Here is a 19485-nt window from a genome sequence, read left to right as displayed (position 1 = left end):
TGGAGACAGGAGCTGAGGGGTTTCAGGTGGACTGGCATTTCTCCTGTTGCCATGGCACTGCAAGGGCCCTCTCCCAGCCCAGGAGCTCTGCCTCTAGAGGTAGGTGGCTGCCACTTCCCTAGTCTGAGCTCAAGGAGAGAGCCCACAGCCTTCCCTTACAGCCCTTGCGGGGCTGGGAAGAGACTTTCTGAACGGGAACTCGGTTCTGAAACCACCCCCAGTTTCTGTGTCAGGACAACCAGCTATGAGCACGAGGGTCACAGGACCAGCAGAAGGGGAGGTGTGGTGTGAGGCAGGAGGGAGAGTGGTGGATGGAGAGGCCAGGGGAGGGCAGATGCCATGGAAGATGCGGGCACCCTCCCTGGGAAGCCAGGATGTGACCGCCGCTCAGCACAGAGGCAGCAAATGACACTGCAGCTCTTCATCCTCGGCCTGTCACCTCCTCTCCACCTGTTTCTCTTCAGGCTGAATAAAAGCTTTTCAGTAAACAAGGGTCCAGGCCGAGTGCAGGCTGAGCCTCCCTGTAAACAGAGCTCCTGGAGGCTGTGGGTGCCGCTGATCCTGTTACATGATGAGGATCTTGACACTCCTGTTCCTCACACCTCTTGGCTTCCACTCAGACAGAAACCAATTAAGATTCTGAAGCCTCCCACAGAAGCATCAGCTGAAAGCCAATGAAACACAGCTCCCTTCCTGTTGCAAAGAAAAACCTGGGGCTCAGGAACAAAGGGAGATTAGAGGGTCCCCAGAAGACTTACGGGAAAGCAGCAGTTTGGGGCAGTTTTGGGGTAAATCCTTATCTGTGGAATCTGGGAGCCCTAGGGCTGAGTCTTATTTTCAATCTCTCTGAATTTAGAAAGTTCAGGGTGCAGGGGATAAAATTCAAAACAGGTACATGACTATCAAGATTGAGAAAGACTTGGGTGAAGGCAAAAGGGGAGAGGAACCCACGGGGAAAGATTGCTAACACATTAAACGCTTACGCTCCGAGCTCCCTCTCTCTCCACCCACTTAGCCTGATTACATGAAGTAAGGGCAAATTTGCCTCTGTGATGTGCTTTTCCCCTTGACGCTTTTCATTATTTCCCCCACTGTTTAGCAACAAACTATCCCCCTCCCCACTGAACAATAAAGTCCCCCTTCGTGAACAGAGGCAGCAGAGGAGGTGGAGGAGGAGGAGGTCGTGGTGTGCGTCGTGAGTCCACAGGCAACAGAGCTGATTTGATTCTGCCAATGTCTCGTGTGCATTACATCCAAGGACACAGCCTTTGCGTTACCACAAATCGCCAAGCTATGGAGCAGGGAGAAGCTCTGGACGAAGCTGGGAGCCTGCTGCGCGCGTTCACTCCAAAACACGCATTTACATCATCTTTCACGTGACTTCAGCACAAGAGGGAAAACAGTCTCTTCTCCCCGTAACATGAGGTTGATGGAGATGTAATTACGTACAGTGAATTTCACCCTCTTTAGGTACAGGCGGAGTTCTGACAAATGTTTACGGTCATATGACCACTCCTAAATCAAGATATAGAACAGTTCTGTACAGTTTTCCTTTCCTGGAACGTTATATAAATGGATCGCACAGGATGTGGTCTTTTGAGCAGCTTCTTCCATTTAGCATGATATACTTGAGATTCATCTGTGCCACTGCATTTATCAATAGTTCACATTTTTTTCTGATGAGTCTTTCATTACACGGTTACATCAGCTTCCCTCTTTACCAGGTGAAGGAAACTTGGGTTGTTTCCAGCTTTTGGTAACTATGAATACAGTCACTATAAATACTCACATACAGGTTTCTGAATGAACATGTTTTCACCTCTCTTGGTGAATATCCAGGAGTAGAATGGTTGGGTTGTATGGCAGGTGTATGTTTAACTTTGTAAGAAACCGACAAACTTTTCCAAGGTGTCTGTAGTGTCTTGTAATTGCAGTAGCCAAGAATGAGGGTTTTCTTCTGATGCTCTGTGTCCTTTGCCAGCACTTGGTAGATTTCAAGATCCGAGACATTCTAACAGGTGTGTAGCGGGATCTCACTGCAGGGGTCTGTACTTTCCCGTGATTAAGATCCTTAACAATGAGCATCGTTCCATGTCCTTATTTGCAGCCTGTATATCTTCTTTGGTGAGGTGTCTGTGCAAATCTTCCGCCATTGTTTTTTAATTGGGTTGCTTATTTCCCTATTATGGAATTTTGAGTGTTCTTTATGTGTAACAGCCACAAGATCTTTACCTTATGTGTTTTATAATTTTCTCTCAGTCTGTGACTTGTCTTTTCATTTTCTTAACTGTCTTTAAAAAGCAGTTTTTGGCCGGGCGCGGTGGCTCACGCCTGTAATCCCAGCACTTTGGGAGGCCAAGGCAGGCGGATCACGAGGGCAGGAGATCCAGACCATCCTGGCTAACATGGTGAAATCCTGTCTCTACTAAAAATACAAAAAAAAAAAATTAGCTGGGTGTGGTGGTGGGCGCCTGTAGTCCCAGCTACTCGGGAGGCTGAGGCAGGAGAATGGCGTGAATCCGGGAGGCGGAGCTTGCAGTGAGCCAAGATCACGCCACTGCATTCCAGCCTGGGTGACAGAGCAAGACTCTGTCTCAAAAAAAAAAAAAAAAAAAGCAGTTTTTAATTTTGATGAAGCCCAACTTACCATTTTTTTTTTTTGACTTGTGCTTTTTGCATCTTATTAAATAAGTCATTGCCTAACCCAAGGTCAGAAATATATTTTTTTGTTTCCTTCTAGAAGTTTTATAGTTTTAGGTTTCACACTTAGGCTATGATTCACTCTGAGTTAATTGTTGTATAAGGTGTGAGGTATGGATCAGGTGGTTCTTCTTCTTTTTTTTTTTGGCAAATGGATGTTAATTGCTCCAGTACCAATTGTTGAAAAGAGTATCTTTTCTCCATTGAATTGGTTTTTGCATCTTTGTTGAAAATCAATTGAACGTATTTGTGTAGATCAATTTCTGGGCTCTCTATTCTGTTCCATTGATCTATGCGTCTAACATTTCACCAATCCCACACCATCTTGATTACTTTTTTATAGCAAGTCTTGAAATAAGATAGTGTGAGACTTCTAACTTTGTTCTTCTAGTTCAAAATTGTTCTGGTTATTTTAGTTTGCTTTTCCCCACAAATTTTAGAATAAACTTGTTGATTTTTACCAAAAAAATCCTATTGGGATTTTGATTGGGGTTGCAATGATCTATGTATCAATTTAGGGAGAACTGGAATCTTAATACTATTGAGTCTTCTACACCAGGAGCATGGTCTCCATTTACTTAGGTCTTTTGCTTTCTTTCATCAGTGTTTTATATTTTCTAGAATACAGATCTTTCACATATTTTGAAAAAATATTCATACTTAAGTATTTCATGTATTTTGGTGCTATTTTGAACAGTATTGATGTTAAATTTCAATGTCCAATTGCTCATATGGAAATACAACTGATTTTTGTATAATGCCTTTTTTTTCTTTTTTTTTTTTTTGAGACAGGGTCTTGCACTGTTGCCCAGGTTGGTCTTGAACCCTTGGGCTCAAGCAATCCTCCTTGCCTTGGCCTCCTAAAGTGCTGGGATTACAGGCATGAGCCACTGTGCCTAACTGGAGCTCGTTAATATGATGCTGAGGACTTGGGAATCTGTGCTTTTTATTCTTGTGATATCTTTGGTTTTGATACAGAAAGATGCTGCCTTCATATACTGAGTTGGGAAGTGTTCACTCTTTAATTTTCCGTGACAGGTTGTGCAGAAGTGGTATTATTTCTTCCTGAAAGGTTTGGTACAGTTGCCAGTGACAGGATCTGGGTCAGAAGTTTTCTGTGTTGAAAGCTTTTAGTTAAAAACTCATTTTCTTCGCTAGATGCAGTGGCTCACGTCCATAATCCCAGCACTTTGGGAGGCTGAGGTGGGACCACTGCTTGAGCCCAGAAGTTTGAGACCAGTCTGAGCAACACAGCAAGTCCCCATCTCTGTAAACAATTTCAAAATTAGCTGTGTCTGGTGGTGCATGCCTACAGTCCCAGCTACTGGGAAGGAAGAGGTGGGAGGGTCGCTGGAGTCCAGGAGATCGAGGTTGCAATGAGCAATGATTGTACCACTGCACCCCAACCTGGGTAACAGAATGAGACCCCATCTCAAACGAAACAAGAAAACTTCATTTTCTTGAATAGACACGAACTATTCAGGTTATCTCTTTGTTATCGAATGACATTTGGTAGTAACCTCTTCCAAGGAATTTGTCTATCTCATCTAAATTGTAGAGTTTATAGGCATAAAGCAGTGATGGAAGGTATATTTCTGGGCTCTCAGTTCAAATCCATTGACCTGTATGTCTGCTCTTAAGCCAATGTCAGTGTCTTCATTAGTGCAGTTATGTAGTACGTTTTGAAATCAGGAAGCATGAGTTGTTTAATTTGTTTGTCTTTTACAATATTTTTCTTTTGTGTTATTCTGGGTCCCTCACGTTGCAATACAAATTTTAGTATCAGCTTGTCAATTTTTGCAAAAAAGCCTGCCAGGGATGGTGCTGATGGTGCTGAATCTGTAGAGCTATTTGGCGAGTTCTGCCAACTTCATGTTAAGTCTTCTGACCGATGAATGTGTGATTTCTTTCCCTTTATTTAACTCTTCTTTAGTATCTCGTTCAATAATGTTTCAGTGCAAGTCTTATATTCTTTTGCTAGGTTTATTCCTAAGCATTTTATTATTTTTGCTATGACTGTAAATGAAACTCTTTTCTTGATTGCATTTTTAGGGTTTTCATTACTAGTGTAGGGGAATCTGATCCAAACGGTTACTGGATATTGAGCTTGGGGGTACAATACTGCTGCATTGGGTTTTAAGTTCTGAGACTTTATTAAACTGGATTTCGAATGACTTTCAATATTCAGGATCATGTCATCTGTGAACAGAGATGGCTTTATTCTTCTTTCCAATATGATGTGTTTTATTTCTTTTGCTTGCCTAACTTCCCTGGCTATAATTTCCAGCACAGTGCTGAAGTGGCAAGAGAGGATATGTTTGTCTTGTTACCTTCTTTTGGGGAAGATATTTTTGTGTGTACAGAATTCTAGGTTACAGTTTGTTTCTTTCAGCACTTTAAAGATATCACTGGACTATTCTGTCTTACACCATTTCTAATGAGAAATCTGTGGTGATTCTTGTCCTTGTTCCCCTGTAAGTAATATGTCCTGCTCCAGAGGTCTTCAAGGTTTTATCTTTATCTTTGGTTTGTGGTGGCTTAGATATGATATATCCGGCTGTGTGTGTATATGTGTGTGTGCACGTGCATGTGTGTGTGTGTCTGTATATATCATGCTTTGGGATCTTTGCTGGATTGGTGGTTAGATGTTGGACTCTTTTGTATTGTCCTGAATCTCTCAGATGATCTGCAATCCTGTTTGTTTTTTCCCCACTTTTTGTAATCTTTGTGTTTCATTATGGGTACTTTCTATAGACCTGTCATTAAATTCACTGATTTTTTTCCTCGGCTATTTGAGGTCACAGATAAGCCTCTGGGGAGGCATTCACTTGACTCTTAGTCTCCAACTCTCTGCTGGAATCCCTCAACTGTTCACGTATATTGTCTGCCTTTGCCATTAATGCCTTTAGGTCACATTAATCTTGGTTATTTCCACTCCATCTCTAATAGTTCCAACATCTGGGTTGCCCTTGAGACTTTCTCTGCTTTGTCTCTTGATGGCGGGTGTGTTTGTCTTATATTTTTGGGGTATCTCATAATTTTCCTTTGTTCTTTTTAGTAGACATGGGGTCTTGCTGTGTTGCCCAGGCTGGTCTTGAACGTCTCGGCTAAGTGATCCTATTGTCTTGGCCTTCCAAAGTACTGGGATTACTGGTGTGAGCCACCATGCCCAGCCTCTCCTAATTTTTGAATGAATTCCAGACTTCATGTGCAGAATACCAGAGACTAAGGTACATATATATACACATACGCATGCCTGGAAATGGCTATGCCTCTATTACTAGACTGTTAGCGAGTTCAGTCAATCCAGCGAGGCACTGAAATGGGCTTGGATTTTACTGTTGCTATGGTGACACTCAGCACATGGCCAGCTTCAGATTCCTCTCACGCTTCCTCGTGCTTGAGCAGGGTCTGGGTTTCCGGAGGGTTTTTGCCAGGGTTCCCACCCCACCACCCCTTGGTTTTGGCTTTCCTCGTGTGTCTGCACCTTAGGGGGCTTCTCTCTCTATGCTCTTGTGCCTCTGCCAGAGCTCAATGGCTGTGCCTGCTGCCTGGAGCCTGCTGGCCTGGTGGAGGAGTCTGAAGGGCTCTCTGTTGCTCTGGCCCAGACTTTGACTGAGGCAGGGCCTGTGTCTCTGGGTCTTGGGGCGGAGCCTTCTCAGTGACTCTGCCCTGCTCCCTGCAGTGTGCCACACGTGGCAGGTTCTTGCCCTGCTGGAGACGGAAGGTTTTCCTTTGCTGTTCTTCTGTGGCAGTGGGTCTCTGCCTGTGCTCTGGGGGCGACAGGGTTTGCTGCCTTTCATCAGGAACTGCAGGTTATGTTCTGTGGGGGGCAGGACAGGAGAGCCTGCTGCAGGCCCACACCTCTGAGGGTGCTCTTCTCGTGACGGCCAATCTTCCGGGTGACGGCCCAGTGGACGTGCATGGCCTGTGCAGCCTGTGGCTCCCGAAGGTTTGAGATTCTCCACTGCTCCACGTTCAGTCTTGCACAGTCCACTGCCAATTTCAGGTGAGTGTTTCTCCCCGCCGGCCCCTTCTGCTCTGCTGGAGGGAACTGGCGCTCATGGCCCAGCTCTCCTTGGAGGAACCTCTTCCCTTCCCTGCTGGGCAACTCACTTCCCTGCCACCCCAGTTCTCTGATGGGTTCAGGAAAAGTCAGAATTTTATAGTTTTTCTGCCCTTTGCTTATTTCCAAGGTGGGAGTGGTGCTCCTTCCAGCTGTCTACATGCGGAGGTGGAACTCGGCTGGGGCTTTTGCCAGAGCAATGCTTCCCACACACTTGAGGCTGAAGGAACTGCCCACAGGACCCTCTGCACGTGCAGCCAAGCAAAACCAGGATAAAACTCTCTAAGAACAAATGGCTAGAATAACTATGTATTTAATTTAAACAATACTGAATAATTACAATGTTCTCTAAAACAAGACTGTCTGACTCGGCTGATAAACCTGACCCCTGACTGTTTAACACTCAGCAGTCGTTTACCAGACAGGCGCTGGCACTACGGTCAAGCGTGGAGCAAGCTGAGCAGAGTGGCACCACACGGTCCCTGCCCTGGCTGCCAGAGGAAGCCGTCCTGCCGCTTCGGAGACTGTGAGCACCAGAGTCCAGCTGGTGGTGGCCGAGTGGAAACAAAGTCAGAGAAGCTACGTCTCCCACTTCCACCCACCAAGTGCGTTCTTCATGCAGCTTCCATCCAAAACCAACGACTCATTCTATTCTGGTCTTCTTGGAGGGGAATCGACCTATCCATTTGCTTTCCTTCTGAACTTTCCAGGAAAGAACAGGAAGCACCCGTTTTAGAAGCTGCAGCTGGGGTGGAGCCAGCTGTCCTCCTGAGGCGGGTGAAGCCCACAGCAGACTGAAGTGGATGAGCTGAGGATGAGCTGGGATGAGCTGGGGATGAGCTGAGGATGAGTTGGGATGAGCTGGGGATGAGCTGAGGAGGAGTTGAGGATGAGCTGGGGACGAACCGATGAGCCGTATTTGTTTCTATTTCGTAATTTACTGCATTTGTTTCTGTTTCGCATTTATGTATTTGTTTCTTGTTGCAATGAGCTGCATTGTTTGCATTTGTTCTGAGCCATTTGCCGTACGAGCCGTGACAATGAGGACGAGCCGTATTTGTTTCATTGCATTTGTTTGTTTCTGCATTTGTTTCTATATTTGTTTGTTTCGTATTTACTGCATTTGGTTTCCATTTGTTTCTATTTATTGTTTATGACTTGTTGTAGCTGGTTTTGTACTGCTTCGTATTTGTTTCTGTTTCTCGTATTTGTCGTATTTACTGTACTTGTTTGGTTCTGTCGCACTTACCGAGCGACCTGTCGGTTCGCATCTGTTCGCATCGGTTTCGACCTTGCTCGCACTTTGCCGCACTTGTCGACTGCACGGTTCGCATTTGTCGTGACTTGTCGGTCGCACTTGTCGGTTAATTTATCGCATCGGCGACTTGTCGGTCGTGACTTGGTCGGTTCTCGCAATGTCGTGACGGGCCACGACCCGTTTTAACCGTCGCACGAGCCGCTCGCACCCACTGCACGGTTCGCATCGGTTTGTTCGTACGAGCGACGGTCGTGACGCCTTATTTAATTTGTCGTAATTTGTCGCATTTGTTCTGCACTATCGGCGACGAGCCCGGGACGAGCCGCATTTACTCGTGACTTGTTTCGTGACGAGCCGATTTGTCGTGACGGTTTCGCACGGTCGCCGATGACTTGAGCCATCGGTTTCGTGACGCAATGATGACTTGTCGTGACGGTCGTGACAAATGAGACCCAGCCGTGACCCAGCCGGGGATGAGCTGGGGATGAGCTGGGGATGAGCTGAGCTGCGGTTGAGCTGAGCTGGGGATGGGCTGAGGATGAGCTGGGGATGAGCTGGGGATGAGCTGAGCTGGGGATGGGTGGAGGATGAGCTGGGATGAGCTGGGGATGAGCTGGGGATGAGCCGGGGATGAGCTGGGGATGGGCGGAGGATGAGCTGGGGATGAGCTGGGGAGGATGGAGGATGAAGGAGCGCAGGACAGAGCTGGGGATGGAAATGGGATGAAGGAAGGGATGAGATGAAAAGGAGCCGGATGAAGGGATGGAAGGGGGAATGGAAGGAGCGGGGATGAGGATGGAAGGGATAATGGGATGGGCCGGACAAAGGATGGATGAATGGATAAAAGGGAAGGATGGAAGAGAGAGCGGAAGATGGAGAAGCTAGTATAAAGAATGTCACACAGTGTCATTCTCAGAGGGGAAAAAACAAAACAAAACAAAGCAAAACAGAAAAAGTCATTTTTGTTGGAGAATGTATGACAGGACGCTCAATGTTCATCGCATAGCGGGAAAAGCGAGACTGCAGCCATGCACACAGAGCAACCCCAGTGGTGGGAGGGAACCCTGCGTGGGGACTGTGGCCATCTCAAGTCACTTCTTCACTGTCTGAGTTTCTAATGGTGCACGGAAACCCCAGCTGCACAGCCGCAGATCTGATGACGGGCAGCGCAGGTTCCGCATCCACCCTCCAGCCGTGGATGCTCTCGGGAGTGGCCGAATGGAAATCCCCGCTGTAGCTTTAAGGGCTGTGGGAAATCAACCGGGCTGTGTACATGAGGCCTCCCAACAGCGTATCAACTCTTAAAGCTTTTTATAGTTAAAAATGGTATTTTAGTCTGTTTTAAATTGCAAAACCAATAACTGTTCTTTCTAAAAAATTCATATCACCCAGAAGTAGATGATGAAAAAAAGAATAGTCCTCTTGCCTGGCTCCAACCCCATCTTCTAGAAGTCACTGTGTGGCCAGCCTGCTGTGTAACTAGCCAAGCTTCCTCCCATGCTTTTCCAGTCTACAGAAGCACAGAGCTTGTGCAAGCATTTTGTACAATCTGATTATTTTACCTTGTGGATCAAGGACATCCAACCAAGTCTCATAGAAAGATACAACTTAAAGAATTTTAATGGCTGTATAGTATTCTATCACATGGATTTATCATTTTAAATTAACTCTCCTACTAAGTCATTTCTTTTCAACTTTTTCCCATTACAAATCATGTTATCATGGACATCTCTGGGCATTATCATTTCATGGAAACTATATTAGTGGTTTCTAAGAATATACGCCTCCTAGCAGGATTGCTGGCTTTGCAGGTATACCCATTTCTAATTCTGACAGTTACTGCTTAATTGCCCTAAGCAAAGGGAGTACTGCACCCACCCAGCACTAGCGTCTGAGAGCTCACATCCCCTACAGCCTTGTAAGCCAGCCTCTGGATAGAATCAAGTTTTGAAACTTTCCAACTGAGAGAAGAAAAAAGTCATATTACTTCTGTAATCAGAACACAATTTAATACATCTTTTTCTTTTTGAAGCACAGGACAGACCATTTTTAATATTCTTTCATGGTTTCTAATGCAGACACGAGCTCTGTAAACCAACATAGGGAAGAAAGGAGGTTGTTTCATCAATCAAAGGTGAGCCACATACAGAACATGGTTCTTTCTGGTCACAGAGACCTGAAAGAAATCTGACGGTGAACGAATGAAAAAGTGAGCGGAAACTGTCCTTGCCACGGTGTCCTTGGATGCTCATCCTGCTCGTTGCTGGTTGTGTGTTAGTGTAAACTCCTCATTATTTTGTGACTTGGTAACTATTTTAGTTTCTTAGATACCTTGAAGAAGTTTTGGGTTTGCAGTTCTCCTGTTCTTTTTTAGGTTCAATCCTAGGCTTAGAGCTATTTTTAGTTTACATGTGAAGCAGGCTAATGACAAAAAGTTCCTAATGCAGTTTGTTACACAAATGTCATTAGATGATGAATTAAATCAGTAAAAGAATACTATCTTTATGAATACCACCTAGAAAAAGTAGGAAAACATTTTTTTTTTTAAACAAGATATAACATGTCCTGCTTCCTCTTCTAAAGTTCAGAAAAGGTCTCTAATGTTAAAGAAATCCCTAAGACTGTAGTTGCCATCAGGAGTTACAGACAACGCCGACCATAACAGGGCACTCTTTTCCATCACGACAACCAGAGTGAGCGTGTGTTTTCAAATGCTTGGCAGGGGCAGAGGAAGACAATCGTTTACTCATTCAGCAACCGTTTCCCGATTAACCTCCTGTGTGACGGCAGCTCCTACATGCATCCCCTTGGACTAATCTCCTCTGCAGTGTCCCCACTGCAGGACCTGCTGGAAGGGCCAGACCACAAGGCTGACACCTTCTAGCCCCTCTGTGTAGGTGGGAATTCTCAGATGTGCAAATGGAGCAAGATGAGGGCAGACGGAGGGGCTGCTAATCTGAAGAAAGGGAGAGGAGACCCTGGCTTGGGGCTTGCACGCACCGGAACAAACAGACACACACACACGAGATATACACAGACACACACAGAGACAGAGATGCACACACACACATCACACAGACACACACAGGGACACAGACACACACATACTTAGAGACACACAGACAGACACACACACACGGCCTTCCACGTGCCTCTGGGGACCCTCCTCCTGTAATCAGCTGCTGTGTACTTAAAAATGCTTAGGAAAGGAAAGCAAATCCTTTGGGGGAAAAGTCAAATTCATTTTTTTTTTTTTTTGAGACGGAGTCTCGCTCTGCCGCCCAGGCTGGAGTGCAATGGCCGGATCTCAGCTCACTGCAAGCTCCGCCTCCCAGGTTCACGCCATTCTCCTGCCTCAGCCTCCCAAGTAGCTGGGACTACAGGCACCCGCCACCACGCCCGGCTAGTTTTTTGTATTTTTTAGTAGAGACGGGGTTTCACCGTGTTAGCCAGGATGGTCTCGATCTCCTGACCTCGTGATCCACCTGTCTCGGCCTCCCAAAGTGCTGGGATTACAGGCTTGAGCCACCGCGCCCGGCCTAAATTCATTTTTAAGTTTAAGAGCAATGAGTTTTGGATTATCTATGCCATTTCTCTTTCATCATAGGATAGATGACTGAGAAGGGGCATTTTTCAAGGGCTTCAAGAAAAGCCCCTCATTATCACATCAAGAAACTATGGTCATGTACAGCCACTGCCATTCCAGCAAGAGGGGAGACCAGACCATCTGGGTTTCTTAGTCGCCTGACCTTATCTGCCTTAAGCACGAGAATGCATCAAGGACACCAAGCTTGTTAATATTAGACTAAATTCCATTGACTTTTCAACAGACCGGGCCGCAGTTCTAAAGGACAGCCTGGCACTCCCGACACAGTGTCCAGCCACCTCCCAGCTCCGGCTCACTTAAGAGTTTGGGTGGCTCCTGCTTCCTGCATCCAATTCCAGGATCTGTTTATGCTTTCCTTTCCTAACCAGAAGCCTCCTAGTGATGGGAAAGGGCCCTTCCCTCTATCTGCAGGGGATGCCACCCTCATGCCACCACAGGTAAGCAGCGGTGAGCCCGGAGGGGACGCCACCCTCATGCCACCGCAGGTAAGCAGCGGTGAGCCCGGAGGGGATGCCACTCTCATGCCACCGCAGGTAAGCAGCGGTGAGCCCGGCAGGTGGGCCTGGTGAGGGGCTTGCTGACTAGGACTGAATCCAGCAGCCTGAATGATCTCCCGGGGTTTGTTTCTTTAATACTTTTCCCCCGACTCTAAAGGTGCTTCAGGCTTAGGGTAGAAACTGTAGAAGACACACAAAAGAAGCCCAATTCAGTGCCGTCGTGGGCGGCACCGTTGGCCAATCTCTACTCAGGAGCAGGCTCTTCTGGTCTCCATCGTGTGTACATCTGTGTCTGCGCATGGGAAGCACGGCTCTGACTGCTCTGTGATCCGGGTTCTTGGTCGGCATTGTATCTTTTTAAGGAATGTTGTCATGAGCACTTCCTTAGGACACTATTTTTAATGTTTAACTTTTCAGTACCTCCAATAATATCTCATCAAATATTTCATAACTTTTTAACTATTCACGCTCTGTGGACATTTAAGCGAATCTCAATTTTCATTCTTATAAATAACACAGAAGTCATCTGTATCTCTGATTATTTTCTCAAGACAGTATTTTAGGAGAGTCATGACCGGGTCAAAGGGAATGGCTATTTAAGGTGTTTGATGCTTCCTGGCAAGACGCTTTCTAGAACAGCCGGGCCACTGTCCACCCAGGTTCATTTGAGAAGTGGGAGGCGAACTCCCCTCTCTTTGCAGTAAAGGGCTCAGTAGTTCAAGCTTTATGGCTTGCCTGCCTCAGGGGCTGCCTGATGGTTCTGTGTTTTTATGAACAGAAATCAGCATTCACTATGAGGACAGGAACACAGGGGCTGAGCTGTCATGGGGTCTAAATACCGTTCACGGAGATGACTAAGATGCAAGCTTGATATACAATCGAGCATAAGCTGAGAGTTTCAGCTTTCAATTATGTATGAGGGAAGAGGAAGGTTTTCTCAGAATGTGCTTTAGATTTACAGAAAATCTCCACGAGTTTCTGCCGGACTCTGGCAGAGAGATGAGCACCAGGACTGTGCTGACAGAGCAGCTCCTGCCCTGTCCCTTGAAGAGGCCCAGAGCCACCGCCCTGCCCCAGCCTGCAGGGCCAGAGCCACCACGTCCACAGCACGCGGTGCCTGTCAGGGCTGTGTCAGGGTTGAGCCTCAGAGACTGTCTTGTGGTGTAACCACAAATGCGCTGGGATTGGCTGCAGCAGGCTTGGTCTAACAGTCTCCAGACCTCTGTGCCACCCAAGCGTGGCCTCGGGATGGGTCTCACGTGATCCTCACCATTAGGGAGTGGGAAGGCCTGTAGTGACCCTGTCAGTTAAGGCAAAGACACCTTGGCTCACACCTCAAGCCCCCTCCCAAGGTAGGTTTTCTCTTTTTGTTTGGCAACAGGAAGGTAAATGAAGTCTGTTTCTTTTGCGGTTCTACCTTAACCATGAACACCACTACCACTACCACCACTCACCACCACCACTACCACAACCACACAACCACAACCACAACCACTACCACACAACCACTACCACTACCACTACCACAACCACAACCACAACCACTACCACAACCACTACCACTACCACAACCACTACCACTACCACAACCACTACCACTACCACTACCACAACCACTACAACCACTCACCTCACCACCATCACTTCACTCACCACTACCACAAACTCACCACACAAACTCACCTCACCACTACCACAACCACTACAAACCACTACCACCACCACAACCACTCACCACAACCACTCACCACCTCAACACTACCACAACCACTACCACAACCACTACAACCACCACCACCACCACAACCACAACCACAACCACACTACCACTCACCACTACCACCACCACTACCACACAAACCACTCACCACAACCATCTCACTCACACAAACCACTACCACCACCACAACCACTACCACTACCCCTACCACAACCACTACAACCACTACCACTACCACAACCACTCACCACTACTCACTACCACTACCACTACCACAACCACTACAACCACTACCACTACCACTACCGCTCATCACAACCACAACCACAACAGCGACACTCCCACAGCCACGAGCCCTGAGTGTTTATGCTCAAAGACGTGGGACGGACACACGTTTGCTAGGACTCTACTCTCAACTCCGTGCTCTGGGCGTACCTTCATGACGGGCTGGGCGAAATAGCGGGCACTCCAGTCGCAGAACCCCGTCTGCACCGTGGCGGAGATGAAGCTTTTGTGTCCCGCAGCATCGTCTGCGTCGTCCGCAGTCTTCAGGGTTTAAGCAGGAGGGGTGGAAGGAAAAAGAAACAGCAGTCAGTCATGCCACTCTTAAGCTCAAAAGAGCTCCAGCAGGGGACAAAGGCGTTGCCGGGCACTCCGGGCTGCCCCTGAGGACGGCACTTCTGTGCTCTGTTCACTTCCATATCCTGGTGACCGAGAACCCCTGAACATCTGGCCTGGGATTGAGGGGCCCGGGCTGAGAACCCCTAAATGTCTGGCCAGGGACTGAGGGGCCCGGGCTGTGAAGCGTGAGCCACGTCTGTCCCATCATCCCCAGGGCCGACCCAGCACGGCTCCCAAGTCAATTCTAGCCGACTGTCCAGACAGTGCTATGTGCGTCCCTGTGTGCTGGTCTATCAACCCCCAAAAAGCCTCCACCGCGTGGTCCCAGGACGGCTCCCCTCATGGCCCCGTGACAGCAGGCTGAGAGCGGGGACTCCGTGTGAAGTGGCCTGGACAGAGCGTGCGGCTGTGCAGGCCGGCTGGGCTCCCAGACCCTGGAGAAAGAGGATGTGGAGCTGAGGAGGACTGAGCTTTGCGTGTTTCCTGTTGTGGAACCTGCGGCGGCCAGGGCTGTCAGAGTCTGTGTGTGTTTGTGCAGTGAGGCTGGGCACCAGGGGTCTCCTGTGCCACGCCATATGCGTGGGGGTGGGCCTGCTGGCATCTCTCCTGCTGTGTCTTGGCACAGGGAGCTCCCCATGATCCCAGGGCAGGCGCAGTGAGAGGTGCATCCCCCCCACCCTAGGCAGCTGCTCTGGCTCTGCAGTGAGACCCAGGGCGGGGTCAGGTGGGGGCGCTGCACGTGCCGGCGGCACTGCTCCCCAGGACCGTGGCCTCCTGTCTCCATCAGAGGCTGGCCAGGAGGCTGACCCTGCACTTGGGGCTCGGTGGTGGTTCTCGCTCCTCCTCTGCCAAGACACGGAAAGTCCAGGTGGGCTGGGGCTGAGCAGCACCTGTGGGGACCTGCCTGCTCCTGCTGTGACAGCTCTTCTACCCCAACACGGCCGTTCCTGCTCCAAGGCGCCCGCAAGGCGGCCACTAACTTCTTTTAAAATCACTGAATGACCAAGCGAGCCCCAGCACCCACTCCGTTGCTGAGCTGATCATGCTGTCAGAACCCAGAGCAGCTGGGTGTGCCCAGAACCACCTTCCTGAGCCCCGGTGCCCTCAACTGACAAAGTGGCAACGCCTGGACGAGACAGCCAAGGTCTCCAGACCAGCCGCCGCCTCACAATGCTCGCACAACCCCAGCAAAAGAAAGCACACATTCCTCTCTCCAGAAATTTCTTTTTCAACTTAGTTAAAGGCAAAGAGAGCGCACCTATTGATGCAGCGTACTTGGACATTCACAGAAAAGACAACACATTCAGAACAAACGCTCTGCAGTGCAGCTGCCCCTGAGGGGACGCAGAGTGCTGTACGCCCAGGAAGGGGAGAGCCGGGTAACTCCACGCTCCTGTTTCGTTACATGGAAGCTGCCAAGAATGGTGAACCCAAAACCAGGGGCAGAGAACCAGGACAAATCTGGCAGTACTCCTAAAGAGTGCAGGCAGGGGGTGCATGAGCAAGAGGCAGCGCCCGACGTAAACAGCCTGAGGCCGAGGCCATGAGCCCCCATCTGAGAAGCAACACTCTCAGTGTCCAGATCACGAGGCAGCCGGGGCTCCGTACCTGCTCTGGGCCCTTGTCGAACATCTTCCGTGTCCGGGGGAACTGGTGGGAGTGAGGGGTGTACTGCGCCCCTGCGGGGCCTGTGGTGCCCGGCCGGCCAGAAGGCAGGTCTCGGCTGACCGGCTGCTTGGCCACGTCATTGGTCAGGCTGGAGCTGCTGGTGCTGGACGCTGGAGGGGAGCCCCTGCCATTGGGAGAAAAACAAACACTGCGTTCTCTGCGGAGTCTGGGGCTTCGAGAGGAAACACGGAACAACTTCCTGGGCCACCTGCACCCTCCCAGATACCACCAGGGCCCAGGGTGTCCTCAGTCACCCGGCACACCAGCTGCTGGTGCCGAGTCCATGCTGCTCAGTTGCCCGACTGGCAGGGGGCAGGGGTGTCCCTCATTGAACTCCAGCGCCCTGGAAGGCAGTGTGGACAGCACGAAACCAGCTCAGAGCCGAGTGGGCCGGGATGCGCGAGCTCAGCGCACAGCAGTGCCACGTCCTGAGGTGCAAACACCTGTTGGTTACCCACTCGGAGATCTAGATCCCCTCTTAAGAACTCTGAAAGGCCACAGAGACCAGGCTTAGTTCAACTTTTGCTGAAACGATGTGCAAATGAAGGGTTTCTCAAGATAGGGGGGAGTTCAAGGCAGGGTGCCGGGGTGTCCAGGAGGGAGAGGGAAAGAGAGCGGGGAGGAGACGAGGTGGGTGCCGGGGTGCCCAGGAGGGAGAGGGAAAGAGAATGCCCATTAGAGAGGGGGGAGGAGACGAAGCCAAGACAGGGCGGGGAAGGAGGAGGATGGGGAGGCTGACTCAAGGAGAGCTCAGCCCGTGGGGCCCTGGTCACCACCGTGGACCTGCAGGCTGAGCAGGCGGCACTTACCCCGCCTGGTGGATGTGCACACCCTTGTTGGTGGGGCTGGCAGGGGCCGACTGTGTGAGGGAGGAGGTGTCCAGGACGCGCTGCGGCCGGGCATTCACGGTGGCCTAGGGGCAAAGGCATGGGGGTGTGAAGGTCAGACGGGACGCGCTCCGTGGAGGCCGCCACAAGAAGCAGAGGCTGGTGGCTGCCGTGGAGCCGCTTCAGTCCCAGAAAAGGCCTTTGGCCAAGGAAGCGCCAACACCAATGGAAGGCCCCAGCTGGATTCCCCCCAAATGCAACCCTGAAACTCAAAGGGCATATTCTTTACTCTTAGAGGACACGCACCCGCTGAGCGAGCCCTGGCGTGGCCGTGGGAGCTGGGACGTCTAGGGAGGAAGCTCTGCCTGAGGCTCCTAAGGGGTCAGGGCCTGAAGCCTCTGAGATGGACGAAGGCCCGCCCTCCTCACCTCCCCTGCCAGAGGGGCGGCTCCTGGGCGGCCTCAGTGTCCTCCCCCTTGCCTGAGGCTGGGCCTCTGCACCGTCCTGGCCTTGAGTCCAGTGCTCCCCAGCACCTCAGCTCTCGGGTCAGAGGCTGTGAGTTGAGGCCCGGGAAGAATCCACCAGCCGTGCTCTTTCCGGAGCTGGGTGACAGTGGCATTCGTGGAGGGTCAGGGAGGGCTTCATCTACCCAGGACCTGGCTGGTGGGCACGGGGTGGAAAGTCACCACAGCCCGAGGCCTCCACGCAGGCCACTGTTTACACCCCTGTGTTCCCCAGGAGGCCATGGAAACTGTCCAGGGTGCAGCAGCATCAGGGAATCCCTGCAGGGGGCCTGGGCTCTCTCCAGCGGCAAAATGGGCTCTGCTGCCTCGGCTGTGATGGGGCCTGGAACTCAAGACTGCCCTTAACACCCCCCTGGCCAAGGGGCTGTGGTCATCCTTCCCCATGGGCGCACATGGGTGGTGCCAGGCGCACTGCATGGACGGGGTACCTTCATCTCCAGGGCAGACGTGGCTGAAACCTGCCCTGGGGAGGGACGCACTGGCAGGGGGAGGGGACGGCTGCTCCTGGGGGGGTGGGGAGCAGGGTGGTGCACAGCTGGCACAGCCTAGCGGGCAGCATGAGGCTCCAAACCACCCCTTCAATGCAGCCATCTGCAGATGAAGCCGAGACCCTGGGCTCTGTGAGCCTCCTGCCACAGACACCTGCAGGGCTTGAAATTCTACCACAGAAAAAGATTTGTACCAGCTTGAGCTCTGGCATTCAGGGGGTAAGTGGTTTTGCTTTGATTTTTTAAGCGGGTTTTCTGTGGATCTGGAGACCAACTCTCGGTGTTAGTGAGCATCTGTGAGAAACCATGCAAGCCAGGGCGTGCGCTGCCCGGCCGCCGACAGGACCTCGCGAGGGCCCAGCTGCTTCGGGGTGGTTTTGTTCTGAATGCGCAACGTGGGGGCTGCGGGTCCCACTGGGTTCTGGACTCCAGAGGCTGTGTGTGTTCGGAAGGGCCTGATGGTGCCGGCGCAACCTCCTTTGTGATCAGGAGGACAGGGCCAGCTGCTCTGTGAAGGTGCCCACCGATCCCACAGGCACGAGCCATTCCCTGAGCGCTGGCCCATCCCAGGCTGCGCTGCAGTCAGACAGAACCCCGTCCTGCAGGTCTGCATCTGCGTGGAGCCTGCACTGTCTCACGGCTTTTTTTTTTTTTGAGATGGAGTCTGGGTCTGTCGCCCAGGCTGGGGTGCGGTGGCGCGATCTCAGCTCACTGCAAGCTCCGCCTCCCGGGTTCACGCCATTCTCCTGCCTCAGCCTCCCAAGTAGCTGGGACTACAGGCGCCGCCACCACGCCTGGCTAGTTTTTTGTATTTTTAGTAGAGACGGGGTTTCACCATGTTAGCCAGGATGGTCTCGATCTCCTGACCTCGTGATCCGCCCGCCTTGGCCTCCCAAAGTGCTGGGTGTCTCACGGCTTTTAATTATTCACTTAGAAGTTAGGAACCTTGAACCTGCAATTCAGCTAACAGAACACCAAGGAAAACAAAACAATCCTGCAGTCTTCACTCATGTAACATCGATGCTTCCCAGATCACCCTTTCCTTCAAAACGCAAATAGCAAGAAAATGGAACCATAACTCGTCTTGAAGCAACGTTCCTATTTTATAAACGACAAGAGTTGTTCTTTCTGAACTTGTTTTGTTTTGGTATTAAACTATTTGGCCAGCCCTAGACACACACAACCACCCCACAAAACCTGCCAGACACAGGATCCCTTCAAAAGTCTAAAAAGAGAAAAGCAAGTTTTCGACTCTGAACTTTATATGTGCCTTCTCAAAATGTCTGGAAAAACAGTGGGAGGTGACGGGGAAGACAGAGAACTTCTGGAGTTGAAATGAAGCCTTCAGCAAAACCCACACATGCTCAGACGCTCACGGAGCACAAAGGCTCAGGCGCTGCTGGGCTGAGGCGGGTGACTCAGGAGCCCTGGGGTGTCCCGCTCAGCTGCCCGGGGTCTGTGCAGCTCCCGCCCCACCACCCTGCACGGAAGCGCCCGCGGGAGCACCGT

At 50.4% G+C, this 19485-nt stretch overlaps 1 protein-coding gene across 7 annotated transcripts in view; it reads right to left on the bottom strand.

The window, feature by feature from the left end:
* RPTOR (regulatory associated protein of MTOR complex 1) overlaps window positions 1-19485 on the bottom strand; it is a 408568-nt gene that overhangs the window by 25310 nt on the left and 363773 nt on the right. For all 7 annotated transcript variants that reach the window (XM_009191419.4, XM_003913544.5, XM_009191423.4 and 4 more), the window contains 3 exons: window positions 16947-17050; window positions 16078-16261; window positions 14284-14394 (listed from right to left, as the gene is read on the bottom strand). In XM_009191419.4, the coding sequence (XP_009189683.1) occupies window positions 14284-14394; window positions 16078-16261; window positions 16947-17050 (399 nt within the window). The remainder of the gene's footprint in view (window positions 1-14283; window positions 14395-16077; window positions 16262-16946; window positions 17051-19485) is intronic.

Source organism: Papio anubis, chromosome 17 (genome assembly GCF_008728515.1).
Source record: "Papio anubis isolate 15944 chromosome 17, Panubis1.0, whole genome shotgun sequence".
Lineage (NCBI taxonomy): Eukaryota > Metazoa > Chordata > Mammalia > Primates > Cercopithecidae > Papio > Papio anubis.
This window is presented reverse-complemented; position numbering and strand designations above follow the sequence as displayed.